Source organism: Thamnophis elegans, chromosome Z (assembly GCF_009769535.1).
Source record: "Thamnophis elegans isolate rThaEle1 chromosome Z, rThaEle1.pri, whole genome shotgun sequence".
Classification (NCBI taxonomy): domain Eukaryota; kingdom Metazoa; phylum Chordata; class Lepidosauria; order Squamata; family Colubridae; genus Thamnophis; species Thamnophis elegans.
The window spans coordinates 121,718,535-121,743,893 of record NC_045558.1 but is presented as its reverse complement, the minus strand read 5'-3'; the positions used below and the strand labels follow the sequence as shown (position 1 = coordinate 121,743,893).

General features: G+C 40.5%; 2 protein-coding genes across 7 annotated transcripts; both read left to right on the top strand.

The window, feature by feature from the left end:
- The first annotated feature begins 6,446 nt into the window (after positions 1–6,446).
- Positions 6,447–12,821, top strand: LOC116523035 (uncharaterized LOC112694756 homolog). 6 transcript variants are annotated; one of them, XM_032238196.1, is made up of 5 exons: positions 6,447–6,691; positions 7,570–7,622; positions 9,023–9,160; positions 10,008–10,154; positions 12,451–12,821. In XM_032238196.1, the coding sequence occupies exons 2-5, from the start codon at positions 7,617–7,619 to the stop codon at positions 12,571–12,573; spliced, it is 414 nt and encodes a 137-aa protein (XP_032094087.1). In that variant the 5' UTR covers positions 6,447–6,691; positions 7,570–7,616; the 3' UTR covers positions 12,574–12,821. The 6 variants fall into 6 exon arrangements, with proteins under 6 accessions (XP_032094087.1, XP_032094084.1, XP_032094086.1 ...); XM_032238193.1 differs by having other exon boundaries at positions 6,447–6,739; XM_032238195.1 differs by having other exon boundaries at positions 6,447–6,863.
- Positions 12,822–17,679: 4,858 nt separating this feature from the next.
- Positions 17,680–21,566, top strand: LOC116520330 (crk-like protein). Its single transcript, XM_032234483.1, has 3 exons — positions 17,680–19,415; positions 19,696–20,151; positions 20,889–21,566. Exons 1-3 carry the CDS (start codon positions 19,242–19,244, stop codon positions 21,012–21,014), a joined length of 756 nt encoding a protein of 251 aa, XP_032090374.1. The 5' UTR covers positions 17,680–19,241; the 3' UTR covers positions 21,015–21,566.
- Positions 21,567–25,359: the final 3,793 nt, after the last annotated feature.

Sequence of the window (25,359 nt, the reverse complement as noted above, 5' to 3'; positions counted from 1 at the left end):
AAAAACCAGAATCATAGAATCAGTGGTGTGTCCTATGACACCCTATGGAAGTGAAAATTGGATTTTGAAGAATCAGGTTAGAAAGAGTATTGATGCTTTTGAACTTTGGTGTTGAAGGCTTCTGGGAATACCACAGACAGCCAAGGAAATAAACCAATGGATCACTGTACAAATCAACCCAGTGGTTGAGGCACAAATAACTTGGCTCAGACTATTCTGGACACATTACATGAAGATCTAGCTCTCCAATGCTGGGAAATGTGGAAGGAAAGAGAAGATGGGCATGGATGTGATGTTGGAAGACCTAAAGGCAAACTTCATCATGGAGACAATCTATGTGGTCACTAAGAGTCAACAATGACTTGATAGCACATAATCACAGAAGCAACTGTTCAAATGTTTTATCCTTAATGGAGAATTAAATGTTAAGACTAGCATAAAAATTATATAATGTAATATACTGTAGCCCGGTGCTCCCCAATGTATTAGATTACAGCTCCCAGATTTCCCAAACTGAAAGTTGGTGGACCATGTTAGCATTTGAATATTTGTGGGAAAGGGGATAGGGGATATGTCATGATTTCTAAGTGTTGTCCCAACATATTTTTAATAGTTGGAATGTACTTGTAGCATATCTTCTACTATATCACAGAGCTTAGATTTCAACCTGATGACTGCTCTAGGACGATACCTGGGCTGCAAATCTCCTAATGACTACTAGATGGCAGCAAAGAGTTGTGGTTAGCCTCGCTTTGCTACCCGCTTGTGGCCACCCAAAGTAATGTCGCACAGATTGATAACACTAGGACTAGGTTGTCAAATGTATTATTTATAGTGCTTTTTCATTTCCATTAAGGTGGCAGTGGGAATGGTGGGAAGGTTTACTTGATACAAATATGGAGAATAGCAATTTAGGAGGTCTGACGTTGTCTGCCATCAAGGCAAGAGATAATTTTGAATTGCTCAGTGAAAGAGCCAGTTTCCTGGCCTCCTTCTCTGAACTGAGAAACGAAGCACAGGATCAAGGCTGTTTGGTGTTTGGTATGCTGAGTGGTTGAAAGAATTCCAGTAGAAGGCAATAGCATCCCTTTCTATTTCCTCCCAAGCAAATTACAGGCGATTCATGAAATCACCAGGAGACTTGGAAGAAAATTTACATTTTTCTATTAAGAGTCAAGGTGCAATCTAGATCTGCCTCCATGGCAATAAGACTCATTGAATAGCAGTAGAAATAACACTTAAACTTATATACTGCTCCATTGTGCTTTATAGCACTCTCTGGGCAGTTTACAACATCAGTATATTGCCCCCAACAATCGGGGTTCTCATTTTACCAACCTCAGAAGAATGGAAGGCTGAGTCAACCTTGAGCTAGTCAGGATCAAACTCATGGCTGTGGGTAGATTTTGTCTGCAGAACTGCATTCTGGCCACTGTGCCATCACAGGCCTATATCTATTTGAAATTTATTTAGGAATACTTAAGGATAAAATGGTCTCTGCAGTTTTTACACTGACACTGACTTATGCATCTTTAAATAAACTATTAAATGCAAGAGAAATGGTTAATGCTTGACTTCTGGGGAAGCAGTGGCTGACTGTTCCCACAGAACCAAAGATCTCAGTAAAAAGAGGAGCCACTTAATGGAAGAACTCCTTGAAACTCCAGTTCAAGGAAAGGACTAGAACCATCCACAGGCTTGCTCCATGCAGAGTCTACCCTCAATGAGATTGCAAAATAGCAATTCTCCAATGGGTTTGAACATTCTAAAAGGCAGTGGGGAAATCATCTTGCCCAGGTTGGGCAATTAATATTCCCAAGGGACCACATGAGAAACTGGGACTTTGGTGAAGGGCTAAACCAATGTAACTTGATTTGGTGTCCTCAAACTCTTATCAGCTGAACTCTGGGTGAGGGGTAAAGGCTACACAGGCACAGACAAGAATTTTCTCCCCTTACCCTCCTGCAATCACCAGCCAATTCAAGGAGTGCACCATGACTGTGCAGAGCTAGACCTGATTCGGCTTCTTCTGCCCCTCCAATTTACATTTGATTTCTAATTTCCGATTGAACTCATGTGGGCCAGAGAGGGACAGCCAAAGGGCTGGATGTGGCCTGGCAGCCATAAACTGCCCAGGTCTCGTTCTGTCTAAGTCCAGGTTTAGCGCCTTCAAACAAATCCATGGTTGACCCATTTCCTCTCTTATCTACTTTAGGAACAGAGGTAGTATTCAGGCAGTTCTGATCGGTTCTGGCAAACTAGTAGTGGAAATTTTGAGCAGTTCAGAGAACCAGCAAATACCATTTCTGGATGGCTCCGCCCCCATCTATTCGCTGCCTTTCAAGTCCCAGCTGATCAGCTGGGTCTTCTTCTGTTGCCCTGCACCGGAGGAGATGGAAAGCAGGTTAGTGAGGTGGGGAGGGAATGGAGATTTTACAGTATCCTTGCCCTGGAGTGGGGTGGAAATGGGGATTTTGCAGTATCCTTCCCCTGCCACACCCACCAAGCCACGCCCACAAGCCACACCTTGCCCACAGAACAGGTAGTAAAAATTTTTGAATCCCACCAGTTTAGGAAATTTCTCGTTATTGATTTTCAAGATGTTAAGAATCTTCTGAATGGCAAATATCATCATGCCAGCAGAGTTTACTTCTACCCTTAATGAAATAAGTTTTATGTAAGTTTAAGGATTAGAAATAAAAATGGTAATTTTTTGAAAACAGCAAAAGTGGGATTAGAATGTTGATTTCTGAAAGTTAAAGAGCTAGATTGACTTGTAAGAATATTTTCTGTGGGGTGTTTTAGAATATTATTAAAAATACCTGAAGGTTTTCAAATTAACTGTAAAATATCCTCCCATGGGGAAAAATGCGAATTGGAAAATAAACATATGATGTGGGAACTTTGAAGGTTGACAGAGGGAACCAGAGAGAATTAAGCCTTACAATTAAAATATTAAATACAATGGAGCAATAATATTTGACTACAGAAGAAACTGGTTGTTTGGGAACAATGTACTCAGAAAGTGGTTACAAGATTGTCTGATACAATAAAAATGAATTTATCAGAGGATATAGAAGGACAGATTTTACTGAACAGATACTAGGGCTGATTCAAAATGGAAAAAGATGCTGTGGGTTTCAAAATAGATTTATACCAAGCAACAAGAATGGTATTGAAAGGGATGCTATAATGGGTTTACATTTGAAACCAGCTAATGTCTTAATAATTAAAGAGGACATACAAATAACAAATCAGAAGAATAATTTTTGAAAGCCTTATTTGGTTTTATAAAAAGGATTTGTTGAACTACTGAAGCTGTTCCTGAAAGAAGATAAAGTGATAAGAAATCAATTTGTGGGATATCATATGATTGGATTAAAGATTATGCTTTTAAAAAATAAATGGAAGTTAAGTGAACTTATTTGATCAGGGTTAAAATATATGCATTGTGGTTCCTGTTTACTATTAATGACCAGGACTGAATGATAAGGCTTTAAAGATGTGTGTATAAATGGGGAGGGATTCCTTCTGCTTTTCTTTTTAGAGGAAGTGATAACTTGGAATACAAAATGGATTCAGTTGACTAAAGTTAAAATAAGTTATTATTTGTGGTAACTCTTCATGACTTTTAGCTGATTAAAACTGAGTTTTCATGTAAATTAAATCAAATAGATGTTAAATATACAAATATTTTATTGGAGGTGCGAGAAAGAGATTGGAACATATAAACATACGTGGTGGGATTGTGGCAGTGCACAAAAATATGGGATATGGTGTTTAGGAAAATTAGAGCACTTTTGAATGTAAATTTAGATATGTTCAAGAGGATTGCATTAATGTTGCTGGTGGAAAAACAGGATATAAATGAAACAAACAGGAGTTGATTATAAATTTTACAATGACAGCTAGATTAGTGATGGCTAAATATTGGGGATGAAATTGGGATATTCAAAGAAATTAGTAATATAATGAAATCTGGAGAATGTAATAAATGATAAATTAACAACAGAAATTAAATTTTAAAAAGGGGCAATTAAACAATTATAATGAAATATGAGGGTATTTTATAGAGTGTTGTGGAAGGCAAAGGGAATAAGTTTAGTCAAGAATATATGTTGTTTTAGAGGGGATAAGAGCACAATTGGAATATATTGTATATCTCTTACTTGTAGAAATATAAGGAAAAATTGGTCTGGGGGTGCAATATTTGTATTTTTCCTTTTTTGTATTTAGATGTATTATGTTTGTATTATTTGTATTCAAAATAAAAATATATTTAAAAAACCTGAGTTTTTATAATTTGATCATTGATAAGGAATGAGATATGAGATAATTTTTAAAATTGAAATAAAAGAGAAGGTATTAATTTGCTATACGGTTTCTACTTATCTGGAGAACGGTGGGGAGAAGTCATTTTTTAATACCTCTTTTCATTTATTCATTTTATTTTTTTCTATCTCTTTGCACTTCTCTTTTTCTTTACCTTTTAGATTTTTCTTCGTTTGGATTAGTTTTTTATCTTCATATTTGTAACCTTTAACAAAATTGTTTAAATAAATGATTAGTACATGATTAGTCTACCATGTTAGCGTAGAAAACACCAAAAAGTATAGAAAAGTTGAACCCTCCAGACAAATGCATTTGTTTGTTAAAGTCGGAATCATGCTTCAAGGAATTCAACCTTCCAGAAAAGTGATGCAATGCTAAACACTTTCCTGAGGTGACGTCATAGCCAGATGTGCTGGGGCTTAACGGCTTTTAAGGATCGGGAAAGCATCTCTCCCTCCCTTCCGACTGAGTCAATTTGAATCGTGAGCCCCGCCTCCTCCCCGCCTCCGCCAGTTTAGGGGGCTCATTAAACGAGTGGTGTTTGGCACACTTGAATTCCTGCGGAGCAGCCTCAGGGCCCTTAAACATGCTGGCCAATGAAAAGCCCGCTCCTCTCTACCCTCCCGCCCACCTGCCACGAGCCTCTCTCGGATCCCAGAATACCCTGTGGCCGCCACGGTGAAAGTTTGCCGTTCCCATAGCAACGACAAAGTGCTGCAGCGAGAGGCGGGAAGACGATTTTTGCGCATGCGCAACATGGTAGCCTCTCTTCAAGGTAGAGATTGGAAAAGTTAAAAGAACCAATGGTTCTACCAGAAGTGGCGTCGCCATGTCATTTGTTTCCCTGAGTTTCTTTTTGGCTTCATGTTCTGGGCGCACAGGGTGATTGAATAGGCCACCTGGAAGATCAACAGGTTTTTTCTTTCTATAGGAGAAATTAATGGATTAAACTTGTATGCCTCCACTATAGGGCGCCTCACCACCATCAAACCTCTATAAAATCAATAAAGCAAATATCATTTAAGAATACATTTAATGTTGATAGATACATCGGAAATATTTCATATTTAATAATAAACAATATACTATTCAAAATGTACTGAAATTGTTGTTTTGTATCCATTTTAAGATTTTCCTTCCATATGAGTTATTAAGTCGACAATGCTACCATGCAGAAAACTCTTGCATATAAGACAAAGTTCTTCTTAGGCAGAGCACGGTAGCGCGTAGTTTCTATCTAATGACTAGCACTTCGAAGCTTTTGGCAGCAAAATGCATTAACCTCACCCAAGAAACCATTTTCACCTTAAAAACAGCTTTCACATATATGTAAAAGCATTGAAAAGGGTTTCCATTCTAGGATTATTATTATTTTTGCTAGAGAGTCTTGATGTAGACAGTAAAAATAATTATTTTAGGATTATATGTAATTATATGCCGCCCATTTCACTTTGCACCGATCTAATATCGATAAGACTGGTTAACTGTAAGACTCAAACGTGCAAAAGTTAAAACCGGTGTAGCTTGCAGACTTGCATATAAACCTACAGAATGAGAAACGTGGAAAATGTCAGAATGAAATCTGAAAGTGGCTTTCTTTGTATTTCTCTACTTAAAAGAATGAATCTTTAGTGGTAAGCGCTTGCGCAGTACCGTAAAAACGGAGAGCTGCTTTAGAACGAGGCAAATGCTCAGGCGTGGCATGCAGAGAAACAGCCGCCAGAGGCCGCTACGAACTCCCAATTGAAACACATATTTTGTATCTTCCCCACCCCATCATTCTGGGATTATGATTGGTGGCCATAATGCTCGAAGGGCCCGCCCAAGAGCAGTCTTGTTGCTGGGTGGGTTTGTAAAAAAAAAAAAAAGAGCTGATGCATTCTGTATAGATTAAACAGTAAAGAAACAACGATCCTTTGTCCTGAATTTTTAGAAATATAAGAATAAATATATAATTTACGCTGCTGATGGAATAGGAAAAGTTTCTGTTCTCTATAAACATTGAAATATTGCCCTCCCCTTTATGATAATCGATGAAAAAAATCCTCCTCTTCCTGCCACTCCCCACTGACGTCACTTCGGAGGCAGTTGCCAAAACGTAAGAGGAACGGAGTTTTCCGCTTCACATGGCGGATGACCCAGAACTGATATATGGGAAGCATTTCTCAATGACATCACTGCTTCCTTGGACTCTTCCGCGAGCCAACACGACTTCAGACATTTGGTCGCGATGGGAACCCGTAGGAACCTACCATAGCGTTGGGGTGGAACTAGTTACCTTGGTGACGGAGGAACGCGATTTTAATTTAGATCCAGTTTTTTTTTAACTCGGTCCTTTTCTCCGGAGCAACCATGTGAGGTTAGGCCGAGAGAAGGAGCGATCCGGAGAAGTTCGGGAAGCATTAAAGTATTCCTGGAGGGAAATCGGGGCAACTTCCTTGCGGGGTTGTTGATTGGCTCGCGAAGCGCATAGTGCAATCTCGATGCTTATAGATTCTCCCTAAGCATCTTGCTTGAGCAACATCCATAGGGTGAATGCTGTGATAGGAAACGGTTTAACCAGTTATGGGGCTTGAGAAAGAAAGGCCGGGTTAAGGATGCTTTGGTACTTTCTAGCGCCGTGTTTTTTTCAAACTTGACAATTTTAAGATGTATGTGGACTTCAACTCCCAGAATTTCTCAGCCAGCCATTGCTGCCTTGGGAATTCTGGGAGTTGAAGTCTTATATAGCTTAAAAGTGGCTAAATTGAAAAACACCATTCCAGGGTGCGATTTTTTTAATTTAATATCTTATTTAATATATTTAACACATCAATAATATTTAATATAGATATTATTATATTTAATAATATTTTATTTGATATTTTTTATTTAATATTCACCACCGGGGAAGCAATTTGGGAAATTGTGCAGCAATTTGGGCTAGGAAATTGCGCCCAGTAAAGACAGCGGTTTAATTTGGATCCAGCAATCGTAATGGATCTGAAAAATGTTTTATATTTTCATTACAAATTCATTATTAAAATCTCAGATGCATATAAAAGTTATAAATAAGGTCACTGGTACTCTGCTTTTGAATAGGGCTTGCCTTTTTTCAGATTTATGCTACTTGAGAAGAATGTATGTATGTGCAAATAGGAACTTGGATTAATTGTGTCTTAAGTCCTGACTGGTTTTTTATCAGTCCCATTATGTTTATGTGGTGCAAGTTATTGACAATATTCTATTTCTCTTAAGGCTGTTTGAAATCTATGGAGCCTCCAGACACATTTTCCAACTGAGGAATGGCAGTAAGTGCAGCACCTATCTTAGATCTGTTCAGTAATTCTCGTTTTCTAGCTTGCCATAGGAATGGAACTGCATTTCATAAATATACTTACACATCACTTATCTTAGAAGCCCATAGTTCAAACCTAAGTATTTTGAATATTGAGGGTTGTGAAATAGAATATCATAGAATTCTTTATTGGCCTAGTGTGATTGGACACACAAGGAATTTGTCTTTGGTGCATATGCTTTCAGTGTATATAAAAAGAAAAAAGAATTTTGTTTTATCAAGAATCATAAGATACAGCACTTAGTGATATTCATAGGTTACTAATAAGAATCAAATCATACCAAAAACAAATGAAACAGTATAAATTGTAAAGATACAAGCAACATGGTTATAGTCATAAGAGGGAGGACATGGGTAAAATGAAGGATGAGAAGAATAATAGTAATACAGTCTTAATAAATAATTAGTAATTACTTAGTAAATAATTTGACACTGGTGTGGGAATTAGTTGTTTAGCAGAGTGATGGCATTCAGGGGGAAATTGTCCTTGTATCTAGTTGTTGTTGTGCGCAGTGCCCTTTAGCGTCATTTTGAGGGTAGAAGTTGAAACAATTTATGTCCAGGATGTGAGAGGTCTGTAGTTATTTTTAAAGCCCTCTTTTTGACTCATGCAGTATACAGGTCCTCAATGGAAGGTAGGTTGGTAACAATTGTTTTTTCTGCAGTTCTAATTATTGATATCCATTGAAGTCTGTGTCTGTCTTTGGTTGCAGAGCTAAACCAGGCAGTTATAGAGGTACAGATGACAGATTCAATAATTCCTGTGTAGAACTGAATCAGAAATAATCTCAGTTTAAAGCATTGATAACCATATCATATATTTAACATATGACACAAAATGCACTAAGCATATCATAATATGTGCTACAGTTGTATTTAGAGCATTAAGCTGAAAGATTACCTGACTTCCAAACTTTTGATTATTGGAGGAGTTATACATTTGGTATAAAGACATCCAGTCAAAGCTGATTGATTTGTTAATGTTTAGTTGAAGTTTACCAAACAAGCCAGTTTGGTCTAATGGTTAAGGCATCAATCTAGGAAGCGGAAGACCACAAGTTCAAGTCCCACCTTTGTTAAAAAAGCCAGGTGAGTGATTTTGGTCCAGTTCCTCTCAACTCAACCCACTCAAAGAGTTACTGTGAAGAAAATAGGAGGAGAAAGGTATGCTGGGTATTATTCACCACCTTGACTTGTTTATAAGAATAATAAAGGTGAGATACACACTAAATAAATAAGTAAATAAAAATCAGATATTGGACTTAAATGGTCTTGCATGCAACTCCCTTTATACCTCCTTTACTCCTCACCCCTCCTACTGTCAACCTACTTTTGACTTTTTCCATCTTGCAGACTCCACCGCTGAATCCTCCACCAGATCTCCCCTTTGCTGCCACCTTGTTCCTGCCCCTCCCTGCCATCGTTTTCTTGGTTGTTGGCTCCTACCTGCTGCTCCTCATTCTGGTCCTGGTCCTCAGACAATGCCTACTGGTAACTGGGAGAAACGATAAGAGACAGTCAGCAGTTGGGGATTTAGAGAAGAAAGGATAGATAAGATTTGAGCTATTTTCCATATTAATACTACTCTTATTTCAGCAGTTAGAAAATGAGCAAAAATAATACATTTAGGCATTAATCTTATGAAATCCTGACTGGATTCTCATTCACGCAGATTGCATCAGTTACTCCATATAGTCAGATCTGTTTTCCACTGTTGCCTTACTTAGTCTTACCTTAGCTTTTCTCCAAAGATTGCCAACATGCATTTTGCTGCTTAGACACTTAAGGATTACAGCTAGTCCTCGACTTACAACCACTTGATTAATAACAATTCAAAGTTACAAGGGCACTGAAAAAGGTGGCTCGTGACCATTTTTCACACTTGCAACCGTTGCAGCGTCCCCCATAACCACGTGATCAAAATTCAGACGCTTGACAACTGGTTCATATTTATGACGGTCACAGTGTTCTGGGATCATGTGATCACTTTTCGTAACCTTTGGATAAGCAAAGTCATTAGGGAAGCCAGATTCATTTAGCAACTATCTTACTAACTCAAAAACTGCAATGATTCGCTTATCAACTGTGGCAAGAAAGGTTGTAAAATGGGACAAAACTCAGTTGTCTCACTTAGCAACATAAATTTTGGGCTCAGTTGTGGTCACAAGTCGAGGGGTACTGTAACTTGCAATATGTAAAATCCAAGAAAAATAATTCTATATAATGAGTTTTGAGTATAAATGAGTTTTGACCAGTGAGCAACAATAAGAGATGGAATTGTTTTTTTTTTGCAATTAAGATATACCTTTTGTTTTGCTTTTTTAATACTGCTTCTCAGGCCAGAGGTTTTTGTGCCAATTGCTGTTCCTGTGAGAAGCGGTCTTGGCCAACTATGTGTGAATGCTGTATGGCTTGTGCTGAATCATGCAACTGTGCCCTTCCCACTCCAACCCATTGTCTAGATCACTGCTGTTCTTGTGCTAATGTGAGTTTTCTCAATGCCCTTTTTTTTTCTTGAGTAAGAAGATAGCTGGTTAGATAATCAATTGTTAGGGCTGTGTTGAATATCTACAGAAAAACCTCCAGCCTTTACAAAATGTTAAGGGTGTCCATAAAAGGGAAAATGTATTTTTGGTCCAATCTGAAACAAAAACATTGTGTCTTTTTTAAATTTTGCAAAATTATTCCAGACGGCTGTAGATCAGTAGGATCGAAAGATTGGAAATTATGTTTTTTTCTGGATTTGGGCCAAGACAATATCCAAAGGGCAAGGCTGGTGTTGGATTTAAATTGGGGAGCAGCTTTATTTCTCTATACAGATAGTCCTCATTGAAGACCATTGTTAGTGACCATTCAAAGTTACAACAGTGCTGCACAAGAGGCACTTGTAATAGGTCTTCCTGGTTGCAACCATTGCAGTGTCCTGCAGTCATGTGATTATGATTCAGGCACTTGGCCACTGATTTGTAATTACAACGTTGTAGCATCCTGCAGTAATGTGACCTTCACTGCTGAGTTTCACTGGGCAAAATCAATGAGGAAACTGACAAGAAGTTGCAAATAGAAATAGCACTTAGACTTATATACCGCTTCATAGTGCTTTAAAGCCTCCTCTAAGCGATTTACAGAATCAGCATATTGCCCCCAACAATCTGGCTCCTCATTTTATCAACCTCGGAAGAATGGAAGACTGAGTCAACCTTGAGCCGGTGAGAATCGAACTGCCGGCAGTACTGCATTGATGCTGTAACTGCACAAGATTCACCTAATGACAACAAATGAGAGACTGCCGCAACTGCCGATTTAGAGTTGCTCACAACTGCCTGTAGCCATTGCCACATACTACACGGCAAAGGGGTTGATGAGTAAGTGGAGATTGCAGAGGGCTGCAGATGCGTCAATGCAAACACCTCCCAAATCCCAACTGCGTGTTTGTGCTGAGATGCACATCCTGTATGTTGATTGGTTGATCCAACTTCCACTTCTGTGCTTTGCTGTTTGGGGACCTCCTACAAATTTACTGACATATAAAAGGAATGCCTATGCAACCATCCCCAAACAACATCCGCATAAGTTCCATCTCACATGTAGTGGTGGAGAAGTCTGCCCCAGTCTTAAATTGTCATGGCCACATGACGTTCCACTTTATGACTGTATCCCTTAGCAATGGGGCTGCTTCTCCCAACTTCCATTATTAAGTGAGGACTACGTGTATTCTTGAGTGGCCTTCATTTTATGATGGAACCAGATTATCCAAGAATATACCAGTCATGCTATAAATATATCTCTAGATTTCTGACTATTATAGAGAAGACAGCAGCCTCCTAGAACAAAGATTCTAGCCATGGAGAAAATCAGAATTTCCGGATGCCTAGGTTTGTACGTAGGAAAAGTTACATCAGTTAATAAAAAGTTCTAAATTAATTGAACCCCACTTTTTGCTACCTTTTACAAATAGGATTGCTTTTAAAAAAATGCCCTTCTCAGTAAAACAGACAGTATCTGTTTTAAGGATGAGATGTCATTTCAAAGCCAAGGAAAATTAATTAAATTTTGAGCTGAGAAGCATAAATGACTGAGAAATAAAACCAATACATAGTGAAGTGATAATCATGAGGTCATGCTTAACAATGAATAGAATACAGGTAATTCTTGATTTACAATCTGCCCATTATGGTCGTAAGTTTCGACAGTGATAAAATAGGACCTGATTGTGATGGTTGTAAGGCAAACCCCACGATTGTAAAGCAAACCCATTGTTTGCTATGGACCATTTTTTGCTGAACACCAGAGGGTAAATATTGGGTTTCAGCAAAAATCTCATAAAACATGTTCAGGTGACTGCAGGAAGCCGCAAATGATCATAAATATGACCTGATGTCTGGTCACATAATGGTAGAGGGGGTTGGCCATTGGAACTTTGGAACCAGGTCGTAAGTAGCCCTGGGGAGGTCTGTCATAACTTTGAATAATTGCTGAGCAACTAGCCATAAATCGAGAACTACTTGTACAGTATCAATTTGATTGTTCCCAAGTAGAAAAATAGTGCAATTCATCTCACTCTTCACTGAGATAGAAACACTGAAAGAAAAGGAATCTCAGCATTCAAAGTGGCTTCCAGCTGATGTCCTTGATGCTGCCTATTATCAGATCACAATTCCAGCAGCTTTATGCTAATCACTCTGCAATATTGCTCCATGCCTTCAGTTTGAAGGGATTAGTAGATTTTGATGGAGAACATTCTGTGGCTTAACAACATGTGATTTTTCACTTCCCAACAGGGCTTGGAACCAAGAAGTTGCTCCTTTCCCCGCCTGTGTCCACTTTGTGACTGTGCCTGTACATACCAGCCCCCAGACTGCCAGAATATCAACTGTATTTGTTTTGAAATCAAATTGCGTTAAGGGATCTTAGATTTCTAAATAAAGGAGATTTGTATTTGGATGCATGATAAAATGTAGGAGATTGCAAGGGATGGTTAATATAGTAAACTGTTGCTCACATTGGCAAAATTAACTTTTGTGTTGCCAAGACACTTAAAACTTTGCACTTCTTTTTAGTGTTTTTTTAAAATACTATTGATTTTTATAATGCTTGTTTGATACCACGTTTTATATGAACTGCTGCATTTTATAATAAATTGAGTTGTCTATCCCGTGTCTAATCTTTCTACATGCATTAAAACAGTGGCCCCTAATCTTTTGGGCACCACTAGGGACCAGTTCCATGGAGAGAGGTTTTTGCGTGGACTGGAGGGGGTGTGGTTTTGTGCCCTGCCTGCATCCCATGGATGGGGCTTCACTTGTTGATATGGCCCGGTTTCTGGCATGCCACAGTCCAGTGCTGGTCCTCAGAACCAAAGGTTGGGGACCTCTGCATTAAAAGCTGAGTAAAACAGTATAGATGTAGACATACAGAAGATATATATAAATGCAAACTTCAGTGAAGAGTTTGGATGCCAATTTTATGGAAGTGCATGGATATTCATATGCACTTTGGTAGCTAAATATGTTTGTAGGTCTAAAAAAAGATCATATTTGATTACTCACTTTCATTCAATTATTGTTCAGCCAATGCTTTTTGTCCTACTCCCGTGGTCACAAAAAAGTCTTCCTTACCTAAATCATTTTATTAGTTGTAATCTGGAAACCCAAGTAAATTTTGATTGTGACATACATAATGTTCTGCAATTTTGAAATTACTGATTTGTGCAGTTTTGCAACTGAACCAATATCTTGGAAACCAAGGCAGCAGAAATATGTACAAGGAAATAAATGGAAGTATAACCAAGTTGGGAGGGACCTTGGAGGTCTTCTAGTCCAACCTTCTGCTCAAGCAGGAGACCCTACACCATTTCAGACAAATGGTTCTCCAATCCAAAGTTTTTGTGAACTCCCAACATCTCGGCTGAATCTGCACATTATGCCAAGCCATCATGGGGCCAGTTCTGTGATCACAACACCATAGTAATTTGTAAACTGGCGTAACGTTTTATGATGCGGAACTCCAATGTATTCAAACTATAGATAAACTGGCTTACCAGGATATGTGAACTACTCATTTTCTAACAAGTTCAAGTTTAAAGAAGAAATTTATATTTTAAGCTCACATTTCCCTACCAGGGAATGTAAAAACTGCATTTAAAGAAGACGGGTAGGTTGAAAGAGACATGGGTTCATCCACTCAGATTCATGCCTGAGCAGTAATGCCGAGCTATATCTCCTCTCTTCAGCCCGTTTGGTATTTTATATCACACCAGCTATTAAAAGTTGTCTTGCTCTTTTTTTTTATCTTACAGTGAAAGATACAGAGGTGCCTCATTTAGTTTGCACGTAGGCCAACTTTTTGCTGTTGGAGCCGGAAGCAAAATTCTCTGCAACGGTGAAGCTTTGTGCTATTATGCCAAGCTGCCTGGGGCCATTAATCTGTTTGTGCAAGGATCCAGATAGCCTAGCTCACATGTCTGTAGCTGCATAATGCTATTCCTCACGTAGGTCAACAAATTAAGGCAACTGCTATCTTAGTTGCTGTCTTAGTAGCATAGCCAGAATTCTTTCAACAGGTCAAACGTTGCTCTCCAAAGCCACGATTCTTGATTCAAAATATCAGTATACAGCATCAAATGAGCTACTCTGTGTATGTGTGTGTGGGCGCACATGTATTTATGTAAACACACATATTGAACTAAGAGAAATCCTGTGCTTATTTGAGTAAAGATGATCTGCAAATGACTTGAGGGCAAAACAATTTGAAGGGCAATAGACAAAACCAATGTAAATATGTAATGAGGATTAAGGTGTGAGGGCCTTTGGTCTTAGCTGACTTAAAAGATAGCTGTTATGCCTCCCAGTCCGACATATAATTAAGTCTAAACATTTGCGCTTTAGTCAGATGACCTTATAACAAGGTTAAAGCCCACTAAATTATGACTTTTTATTATGGTGACAAAGATATGCAATTGAAACAAATTGATATGGTTATGTTCATTCCAGAGGTAAGCATGGTTTGCTTCACTATATACTGAATAAAAAGAAAAACATGAAGACAAAAATGAGTGGTACCAAATAGAAATTGTTCAGGGTATGTAAAATTCTGAAATTGGATGAGAATTGTCATTATGCAACATCCTTCTCTTTAAGACCCGGACACCACCACCATCAGCCTTAAAATTTTGGAAAGTTGTTAGGGGTTGGCTTTTCCCCGGGCACTTGAAATAGCTGGAGAAATACAAATTGTTGGATTAAGGGTCTGGTTTTTCTTGTTCATTGTAGGGTTTTATTGTGTTTTATTGCCATTAGCTTCCCAGAGTCGTATTTCATGAGATGGGGAGCCATAGATTGGGTGTATGAGAGAGAGATACATAAGATTTAGCCAGAGGGTTGAGCCTATAGGGTGATGATTAGAGGTCTTAATTCTCCATTTCTACCTTAGAAGCCAATTGATTCTACATACTCTAGCCCTGTCATCTTGACTTGGTGCAGCTTTTATAATTACTGCTGCTACGGGATGCTATTATCAGATGTCCTGCCTTTAACCCTAACATGTAAGATAGATAGGGGACCCAGAGCCTGGTAATCTGCTTGGTTAACTTAGTGGAAAAATAAGGCTGATAAAAATATCATAAAATTATACAGCACTGATTTGGTAGGGTGAAATGTGAGACTAGGGAAATCAGTCCCCCCACTTCCTCCTTTGGGAGCCAGATCAATATCACAAGGTGTACACAGATTTCACAATGTTTAAACGTAAAACAAAATGTTAAAAAAGCTTTTGCTCTAATTTGAAGTAAACATCAAAGGTGAAGATAAAAATATGAAGAAATGTGAAGATCACAAACAGCATCCGAAGAGAATTTCCAGTTGGGAAAAATATGCAAGGAAAATTAAAACTCCGCTAAGATTTACAGTCACTGATCTGCTACAGAGAAAACAGACCTGAGGAAAGAGGATTGGGGGAGGGGGGAGAAGAAGCTTTTAGTTTAAATTTGCTACTTATTCTTTAGGAATAAATAGATCACTGTGGAAAAAATTCCATGCTAGCTTCCCTGAATTTCTTAGATTCTTAATTCCAGCTTCTGAATAGAATAGAATAGAATTATTTATTGGCCAAGTGTGATTGGACACACAAGAAATTTGTCTTTGGTGCATATGCTCTCAGTGAACCTAAAAAAAGGATACATTTGTCACGAATCATAAGGTACAACACTTAATGATAGTCATTGGATACAAATAAACAGAAAAAAACTCTTTTGTCTAGTTGTTCGGTTCCACCACAAATCCGCGGTAGACTAAAGCGCGCTCGACGAAAGCGCGTACGTGACGTCATCACAGCGCGACGAAAACGGCACGCTGTGAGCGGTAAACTTAAAATTAATGCGTAAATCTAAACCTAACCCCCCCAAACCTAACCCTAAACCTAACCCTAAGCCTAACCCTTAACCTAACCCTAAACCTAACCCTAAACCTAACCCTTAACCTAACGCTAAACCTAACGCTAACCCTTAACCTAACCCTAAACCTAACCCTAACGCTTAACGTAACCCTAAACCTAATCCTAACCCTTAACCTAACCCTAAACCTAACCCTTACCTTTATGTGAATCGGCTTGCTTTAATTTTATTTTAATTTTAATTTAATTTATTTTTAATTTTATTTGTCGCGCTGCTGATGACGTCACGTACGCGCTTTGATCGGGCGCGCTTTAGTGGACCGCGGTTTTGATGGGTCACGAGTTCTAGTGTGCAGTGCTCTATAGCGTACTTTTGAGGGTAGGAGTTGAAACAATTTATGTCCAGGATGTGAAGGGTCTGTAAATATTTTCACAGCTCTCTTTTTGACTCGTGCAGTATACAGGGGGCCTCTGGGAGTATACAATATACAGAAAAAGTGGGCATCTGGGAGACAAACTTGAAACCTCCACCCTTTCATGGGTTCAGTCACAGAACTTTATTTTCATTCAGTATTTACAGTATTTTCACACTATAAGACGCACCGGACCATAAGACGCACATTAGTTTTAGAGGAAGAAAACAAGAAAAAGAAAACCTGCCTCTGCCTCCCAGTATCCATCCAGTATTCACCTGGCTAACTTCCTTGCAGAAAAACACAAACAGCCTAGTCAGCTTCAGAATATTATCGCAGCCCTAACACATAGCTTGTCAGGGTTCCGCTCTATTGCGCCCACCACTGGTCAATTTAGCTGAGTGCCGCCAGGCAGCGGCGGCGGTAGGGTCAGCGATCGTTGCTGCCTTTCACTGCCTATCGCCACGATCACTGCCACTGCCTATAGCCGTCGCCATTTGATAACTTCTTGAATTCCTCATACCTTACAAAATTGACTACATATTTCATATTTTTGTATACTTTTATAGGGACACGGTGGCTCACTGGCTAAAACACTGAAGTTGTTGATCAGAAAGGTTGACATTTCGGGGGGGACGCAGTGAGCTCCCGTTACTTGTCCCGGCTTCTGCCAACCTAGCAGTTTGAAAGCATGTAAAAATGCAAGTAGAAAAATAGGGACCATCTTTGGTGGGAGGGTAACAGTTCTGCGTGTTTAGTCATGCCGGCCACATGACCACCATCTTCAGATAGTGTTGGCTCTTCAGCTTAGAAATGGAGATGAGCACCGCCCCGCCTAGAGTCAGGACCGGCGAGCACATATGTGCGAGGGGAACCTTTAGCCTTTACCTTATATACTTTTAATGCTCCATGTACTCTACGGCATATGCCAAATAAATAAATAAAACCCCATTTGTCCATCTTTGCAGCTACAAATCACCTTCCCACCCACCCCAGTTCTGGAAGGCCATCCCCACAGTGAAGATGGTGACAGCCCCTTCCCCTTAGACCCCTTTTGCCAACCTTCAAGATGGCTGCAGCTGCACAACCCACCCACCCCCCGCTTAAACAGGGGAGGGGGAGGAGGGTGGGTGCGTCACTTTCCCATCAGCCCTCCGGCAGCTGCAATCCGGATTGCGGGCAGCGGTTTCGGGCAGGGGCGGGTCGGCTGCCCGCCACGACTTCCAGGCTTTCCGAGTACAGGGCCGGGGTGATAGGCGCCATGCCGCGGGGGATACCCGGGGAAGGCGCGGGCTGTTGAACGGGGGAGGGGGTGCCGCGGGCGAGCCCTGCCGCGTCCCGGGGTAGGAGTGCAGGGGAAGCGGGGAGACATGTGCAGCCCAGGCTTTATTGTAGAGTCCCAGCGGGGGACCCTCGGCAGGGCGCTCCGCTGACTCGGAGGATGCCCTGGGCGAAAGAGGCGCTGGCCGGTTGCATCAGGGAGTTACGGGACTGCGATGCCGCGGGGGAGACATCGCCGGGCGGGTGGAGATAAAATGGGGGTTTCGGGGTCTCTCTGCCTGGCGGAGTTGCGGGTGGAGGCGTAGTGCGGCCGGCTTCGGAGGCAGACCTAGATGGCATCATGTGGGATGCTCCCCATTTAGGGAGGGGGGCGACTCGGGGGCGACGGCTTCTTTTTCCTCTGCTGCAGTGGGGCTTTTTTGGGGGGTGGAATAGAAGGCGGGTCAATTTCTGATGTGCCAAGAGGCCTTGGGGAAACAGTTTTAATTAGCTGAGAAGCAGCAGCTGTTAATTGGGGTGCGGTGGTTTTCTCCAGAGGGCGACCTAGTAATACAAGGATGCAGAGCAGAGGATGCATTCGATCTGTGGCGGATCCACTTCAAGGCTTTTGTGGGTTAAAGGCTACGTGGGCATAGATATTCTTCCTTATGATGGGTTTGTGGTTCTGGGGAAGATAATGCTCTCCATTTAGGGGCCTGTGAACCATGCCAGCTTTGTCTGTGAAAAATTAGGGCTTTTCAAATTTGACTTTAAAAGGAGAGCACCCTGTTATATATATATTTTTGGTTGCTGATGTCTCATGTGATGCTTCATGTTAATTTAAATGGAGTGGAGATTTTGTAGTCAATCTATTCCTTTAATTTTATCTGGATATTAAAAGGCACTATATTGATTCCTGTGTAAATGTATTGCTTCATATGATTGTATTGTATGTTGATTTTTTGATGGAAGCTACCTTTGAGTAGCTGGTTAATTCTTAGTCAGATTGATTGTAAGCATAAAGCGATTTATTGTTGAAACGGTTTACTGTTGTTGAAAGTGTATCCCTCCTATTCCATTATATTCAAACTGGGAAATGTAGGAAAGACTTAATAATTGCTTCCCATTAATGATAACAATTTGATTGCAGAAACTTTATTTGCATTCCTGAGATATTACTTTTTTTTTGTTCTGGGAAATATTTCTGTGGTGTGGAAGTGTGTGGGAAAGTAGATATCGATACACTCAGGAGATACCAAGTTTGAATAGTAGACAGGCTGAAAGATTTTGGGGTGGAACTACCAGTATATAAGAAATCCTGGTCCCTTGCAGAATTACATGTCTGATTATTTAAAGGTCCTACTAAACTACTGAAAGAAGCAATATTCCAATGCAAACATTCAACAGGGTAGCTTTATTTCGTAAAGTGTTGTTAAATACTGGAGCAAAACTTACCAGGTTTTTTTAGGAATAACGTTCAACAAAGAGAGAGGTGGATTTTTCCACCTTCAATGTTCCCCCAAGCCATGTCTGCTTTTGGGGATGCTCATGAATGGTATATGGGAGCTCTGAGTCGCCAGGAAGCAGCTGCCTGTCTCCAGGGTCATCGCCATGGGACTTTCTTGGTACGGGACAGTACTACATGCCCTGGCGACTATGTCCTCTCCGTCAGTGAAAACTCCAAGGTGATTTTTTTTTTTTTTGTATAATCCTATTATCTGATGGGGGGGGAAGAAACGGAGTACTCTTCTGGAGTGAGAGTACCCGATACATTTAGAAGAGTGACTTTTAGACGTTTGAACTTTAGTGTCCAGAATACTTGGCATTGGAGCATTTTGGGATTTTAAGTTCACATACCTAGAGGGATGCATCCTAGTTGGTCAACATTGATTGTTCCATCATATGAATTTGATGGAAGGTTTGGGATAGCAGGCTTATGTTTCTTTGCCATTCTGTCTCTTTCAGGTTTCACACTACATCATTAACAGCCTCCCTGGGCGTCTACGGATTGGAGAGCATGAGTTTGACGGTTTCCCAGCTCTTTTAGACTTTTACCGCCTGCATTACCTGGACACTACCACCTTGGTAGCCCCCTTGGGACGCGTTGTAGCCCCTTCCTCTGCCCAGACGCCTCCTGCGGGCGAATGGGTCCGTGCCCTCTATGACTTTGTTGGCCGTGACCAGGAAGACCTTCCCTTCACCAAAGGGGAGCCTTTGCGAGTTTTAGCCAAGCCAGAAGAGCAATGGTGGACAGCTCAACGTGCTGATGGGCGTGTGGGTATGATTCCTGTGCCATATGTCCAGCCTTGTCCATATGCTCATCCCAGCAGCCATGGCGCCCCCCGACACGCTCCCGTAGTAGCCAGAGCAGTGCAACGAAGGGTGCCTGGCGCCAGTGACAAGACAGCATTGGCTTTTGAGGCAAGTCAACAAGACAGTAAAAAATAAATATTTTTTAAAAAGGGTCAGGATGATCTTGATCCTGGAGGATGGTGGGGTGATCTGGTTATTATGTATGTGAACGGGGATTTATGACTCACAGTGGTGATGATATAGATTAATTATGAATCTTCAGCAATGCTTCCTTTGTTGCCAGGAGGCATGGAATTATGGTCTGCCTCCCCTTTACCTTTAAAAGTTTTAATGTCAGGGGGAGAATGCAAATTATGCTGATGGGATTATTCAGCAAAATGTTGAGTAGAACACCCTTGTTGGTGAAAGGATCCATGCTACAGACTTCTGTCCATGCTCTTAAAAAGCCCAATGCAATGATTAAACTTATTTCCTAGGACTGAAGGATGTGCAGGGGAGGGAGTTTTTAAAATCATAATAAATTGAGCGTGCTTGGATTCTGGCATTCTTAGCAATCTAGTTCCTTCATGTCAGTATTTTTGCAAATTGGAAATGTACTGGCCTGGAACCTATTCCGCATTTGAGATGACCACTAAAGGAAGGTAAAAAGCCTCATCTGTCAGGTATTGGGGGGAAAGAGGCCATTTTTCACCAGCTTGATGCCCAACAGGTGTGGAAGTTGTTTGGCCATGTCTTACAGGAGTTATAATTCTAGCACAGAAGTTAGGAAAGGTTGAGATACTAGGAGAGTGCAGAAGGGTGGGTGGTCTTCTGACCTTGGCTTTGTGTCTTATGATGTTCCACAGGTGGGTGATCTCATTGCAGTCACCAAAATGAATGTCAACGGCCAATGGGAGGGAGAGCTGAACGGGCGCCGTGGACACTTCCCTTTCACCCACGTCAAAGTCCTAGACTCTGAGGAAACCAGCTGAACGCCCAATGGACCACCTGAACTGCTGCTGACCCTCACAGGATCACAATGCTCTGAATTCTGAATTCCCTTTGAACTTCTTGGACTTTTTGATGTGTGAACATTAAATTATGACCTCCTCAGTAGACTCTTGTGATGATCCACCTCAGTTCCCTGGATGTGGGTGCTGGGACCATCTTTACCTCCTCGACTTAGGAAAGCTGCTCCTTGATAACATTATTCTTAAATGCTGTTGTAGTTGATTTGTTATACTTTGATTTTTCTGGGCTTGTTCCTTTTTGCTTCCTAAGAACTTTACTGCTTTGGCCTTGTGATTTTCAATTATATGCCCTCGAAGTTGCTTCATTTGCATCCTATGACCTATGAAACAAGAAGCTCTGAGCTTTTGTGAGGAGCCTTTATCTCCCTTGGGCCTTGCTTGCTTGGAGAGAACTGGCCATATGCTTGGCTTTGACCAGATAAACAGAACTGTGCCACTTCTTATAAGACCCCAGCTCAACTCGTTTGTCTGTTCCAAAACTGCCTTGTTAATTAAAGTTTCCTGCTAATTATTTCTCAGCTGTTATGGACTTCTTGGGGGGGGGGGGGTTGGAGGATGGATCTGGGGAAAAAGTAACAGGGCTGCCATGGTAACTAGCATCACAACCCAGGCCTTGCAGGTTGCCATGGGGAACTGGATCACAGCCTATAGCTGCAGATAGGCTGAAGATTGCAGCAGCATGCACCACAGGTGTGGTTTGGGACCTCTTGATCTCCACCTGTTGTTCCATCAAGCTTCCCTTTCCATGCGTAGGAACAGCTCCTCTAGCTCACCGGTGCAGTATTTTTCCTTACTAAATTATAAGCAAATGTACTGATACTCATGGCCTCTGCTTGGTTCCACCACAAAACCGCGGTCGACTAAAGCGCGCTTGACGAAACCGCGTACCTGACATCATCACAGCGCGACGAAAAAAGCACGCTGTGAGCAGTAAAGCTAAAATTAACGCGTAAACCTAACCTCCCGAAACCTAACCCTAAACCTAACCCTAAACCTAACCCTTAACCTAACCCTTAACCTAACCCTTAACCTAACGCTAACCCTTAACCTAACCCTAACGCTTAACCTAACCCTAAATCTAACCTTAACCTAACCCTAACCCTTACCTTAACGTGAATCGGCTTGCTTTAAAAGCGCTTTTTAAAGCGCCCTTTTTTCTCCGCGGTCGTATTTGTCACACTGCTGATGACGTCAGGTACGCGCTTTAATCGGGCGTGCTTTAGTGGACCGCGGTTTTGTCATGCCACGCCTCTGCTTAGGTTCCCCACTCCCCTCCCCTCAAATAATATCAGCGTCTCTATATTGATCCATTTTCTGACTATACATGGTGTAGTAGATTCAAAATCCAGTGTCCTAGAAGAAACCTAGTATCACAATTCTCAAAATGACTGCAGTGATACATGGCTGGAGATGTCGGTCATGTAGAATTAATATTTAGAAACTAAACTAATCTGGTGCATTGTAATAGATTGATGATAACTTTGACACAAACCAGAGACAAATAACACATTAAATAACAATTTAATGTGATAGGCAGGATTTTTTCCCCCTGAATTTCTCTAGGTATCTAAACATGTAAGCCGGTGGCAGGCATTTTCTGTGGCTGAGATAGCCTTAAGATAACACTTAAAAGAGGCCCAAGAACTCATTGAAAATGTACACTTAATACTCTGTATTTTCTGGCTCACAATGATAGAAAACCTCATTCTAAGAGTCATAAAAGAGCTCCTAGGATGTGTGTAATTCTGATACCACAAGTTACCTGCTTCTTTTATTTATTTATATACATATACATACACATACACATACACATATACACTTACATACATACATACATACACACAGTCACACACTTAAGATTCATTGAAGCATAGCATTCTGGGCAAAAGCCTTAGGCTCTCCAGCGTTTTTAAAACGGTATGTTGCTTTTACTCCTATATTAAGCCAGCGTTTATATTTTAATTTATATTCTTGGCCCACAATCTAATTCTCTGGAATAAGTGGGAGTAAATCTGATCCTAATCACCTTCAGGATAGCTCTTTAAACATTTGATGAGCACTCTTACTATGTCCTTAATAATTTGCATATCTGAAATCTTTCTACGTAAGTTTTTGACTGTAGATAATTTTATAAAATTATCCAGATATGTGGCTATGTTACATTTTTGCAGCAAATCAATAAAGGCTAGCTTTGTGTGCTGGATGCACAAACTTGCCAAGGACATTTAGGCCTGTTAAAATAAGTACAGTATTCTTAAGACAAATCAGTGCAGGCTTAGTGTTATCAAAGGGTGGATTCACTCATATTATCCAATTGTTGAACTATGATTTCTTAAACAAGCCATTTGAGTTAATATACAATGTTAAAATAAGGGATAGTGTGGCTTAGTGGCTAAGACGCTGAATTTGTCGATTGAAAGGTCGGTAGTTTGGCTGTTTGAATACCCAGCGCCCTATAATGGAATGAGCTCCCGTTACTTGTCCCAGCTTCTGCCAATCAAGCAGTTGAAAAGCACATTAAAAATACAAGTAGAAAAATAGCAACCATCTTTGGTGGGAAGGTAACACGCTCTGTGTGCCTTCAGCATTTAGTCATGCTGGCCACATGACCACAGAGACGTCTTTGGAAAGTGCTGGCTCTTCGGCTTTGAAACGTTAATGAGCACCGTCCCCTAGAGTTGGGAATGACACATAGCACTAACCTATACAGTGATTTGTTTGCTTTGAGATTAATGTGATGTATAAATCCCCCATTTATGTTAAGTCTGGTTTGGCGAATTGTGTAAAAAATACCTGTGAGAATTTAAAACATGACCAGATTGTCAAAACAATTTCTATAGGATGTGATATATTCATGCAACATATCAATAAGCTGAAAACTATAGATGATCATATGTACTAAGTCCCCATAACCTTTCTGTGGATAAATTGACAAGCCACAAGGAAATATCTTGCTCGTGTTTACACTTGCCTCACCCAGAAACATGCTTATGTAATGTAAAATGAGAGCACTTTTTTCCCTTCAGGCAAACATTGCAGAATGCATTTCTGTCCACCTCATGCTAATGAAATGTTTGCTAAAAAACCATCTGATTTATAACAACTCTAGTGCAGCCATTTTCTTCTGCCTTAATTATTGGGTGGGGAAGAATATGTGTGATTTCCAGTTCTTATTCATAGCTGAAGCATGGTTTTGTTTTAATTCAGGTAATCCTCTACTTAACAATGTTTCATTTAGTGACTGTTGTAACTTACAAATGGCACTGAAAAAAAAGGCTTGCAACCGGTACTCTCAGGATTGTTGCATCTCCGTTTTCACATGATCAAAATTCTGGTGCTTGGAAACCAGCATGTACTTATGGCTGTTGCAGTATTCTGCGGTCATGCGATTACCATTTGCAATTTTCCCAGCCAGCTTCTCACAAGCAAAGTCAACGGGGGAAGATGGACTTGCTTAACAATCACTTAACAACTGCAGTGATTTGCTTAACAACAGTGGTAAAAAAAGGTGGTAAAATTGGGCATAACTCACAACCACCTCATTTAGCAAGGGAAATTCTGGTCCCAATTGTGATTTTAAGCCAAAGGACTTCCTGTTAAAAAGTTTGTTGGGTAGCCATACCGGTCAGATTCTATCTATCACACATGGCTGATGAATTACAAGTGCTGGATTCTCTGTGCTGACAACAAATTATTCACTTAGTGGTTTAGTGGAAGGAGGAAACTCTGACAACATTAATGTATGATTTATACTACATGCATAATAGCTTTATCAGAACTACACAAGACTGTGCAAATTTTGTCAGTTCTCTGGAAATTTTCCCCAAGAGACAGTGGAACAAACACGGGGGATGAAAGGAGAAATAGATGCATTCAGAGTTGAGCAAGAAGTAGCAATGTCCAAAAATAAGACCAGGTCATGCAGTGTTGCTTAATATGTCTCTGGAGAAGCCTTAGTTTATGGAAGGGACAAGAGAAGCGTCTAAATTTCCGGCATCCCTTACTGTTGTAAGCTGCCCAGAGTTGCCTTGTGGCGAGATCAGTGACAAACAAATTTAATAAATAAGCAAACCTTTACTCCGGAAATCAAAAACTGAATCTCCGATCTGCTTCCTATCCCCCCAGTGGAAGATTTGTCTTCGAATTGTTTGCTTTTGCATTTCTTAGGTCTACAAAGGGAAAAATTGTCCACTGATTCTTTGTGCCTGCCCTTCTTGTTGTGTTGCAGTTGGCAGCCTTGACCCATTTAACTCTCCGGTGATTTAAAAATGCTGTTCCCCCTAGAGGACAGTAGGGGGCATTGACA

Coding starts and splice junctions, on each gene's coding strand:
- LOC116523035 (XM_032238191.1), top strand. CDS start 8,936: ATGGTCTTGCATGCAACTCCCTTTATACCTCCTTTACTCCTCACCCCT. Junction 9,161..10,007: donor TCCTCAGACAATGCCTACTG/GTAACTGGGAGA, acceptor ACTGCTTCTCAG/GCCAGAGGTTTTTGTGCCAA. Junction 10,155..12,450: donor ACTGCTGTTCTTGTGCTAAT/GTGAGTTTTCTC, acceptor ACTTCCCAACAG/GGCTTGGAACCAAGAAGTTG.
- LOC116520330 (XM_032234483.1), top strand. CDS start 19,242: ATGTTCCCCCAAGCCATGTCTGCTTTTGGGGATGCTCATGAATGGTAT. Junction 19,416..19,695: donor CCGTCAGTGAAAACTCCAAG/GTGATTTTTTTT, acceptor TGTCTCTTTCAG/GTTTCACACTACATCATTAA. Junction 20,152..20,888: donor AGACAGCATTGGCTTTTGAG/GCAAGTCAACAA, acceptor GATGTTCCACAG/GTGGGTGATCTCATTGCAGT.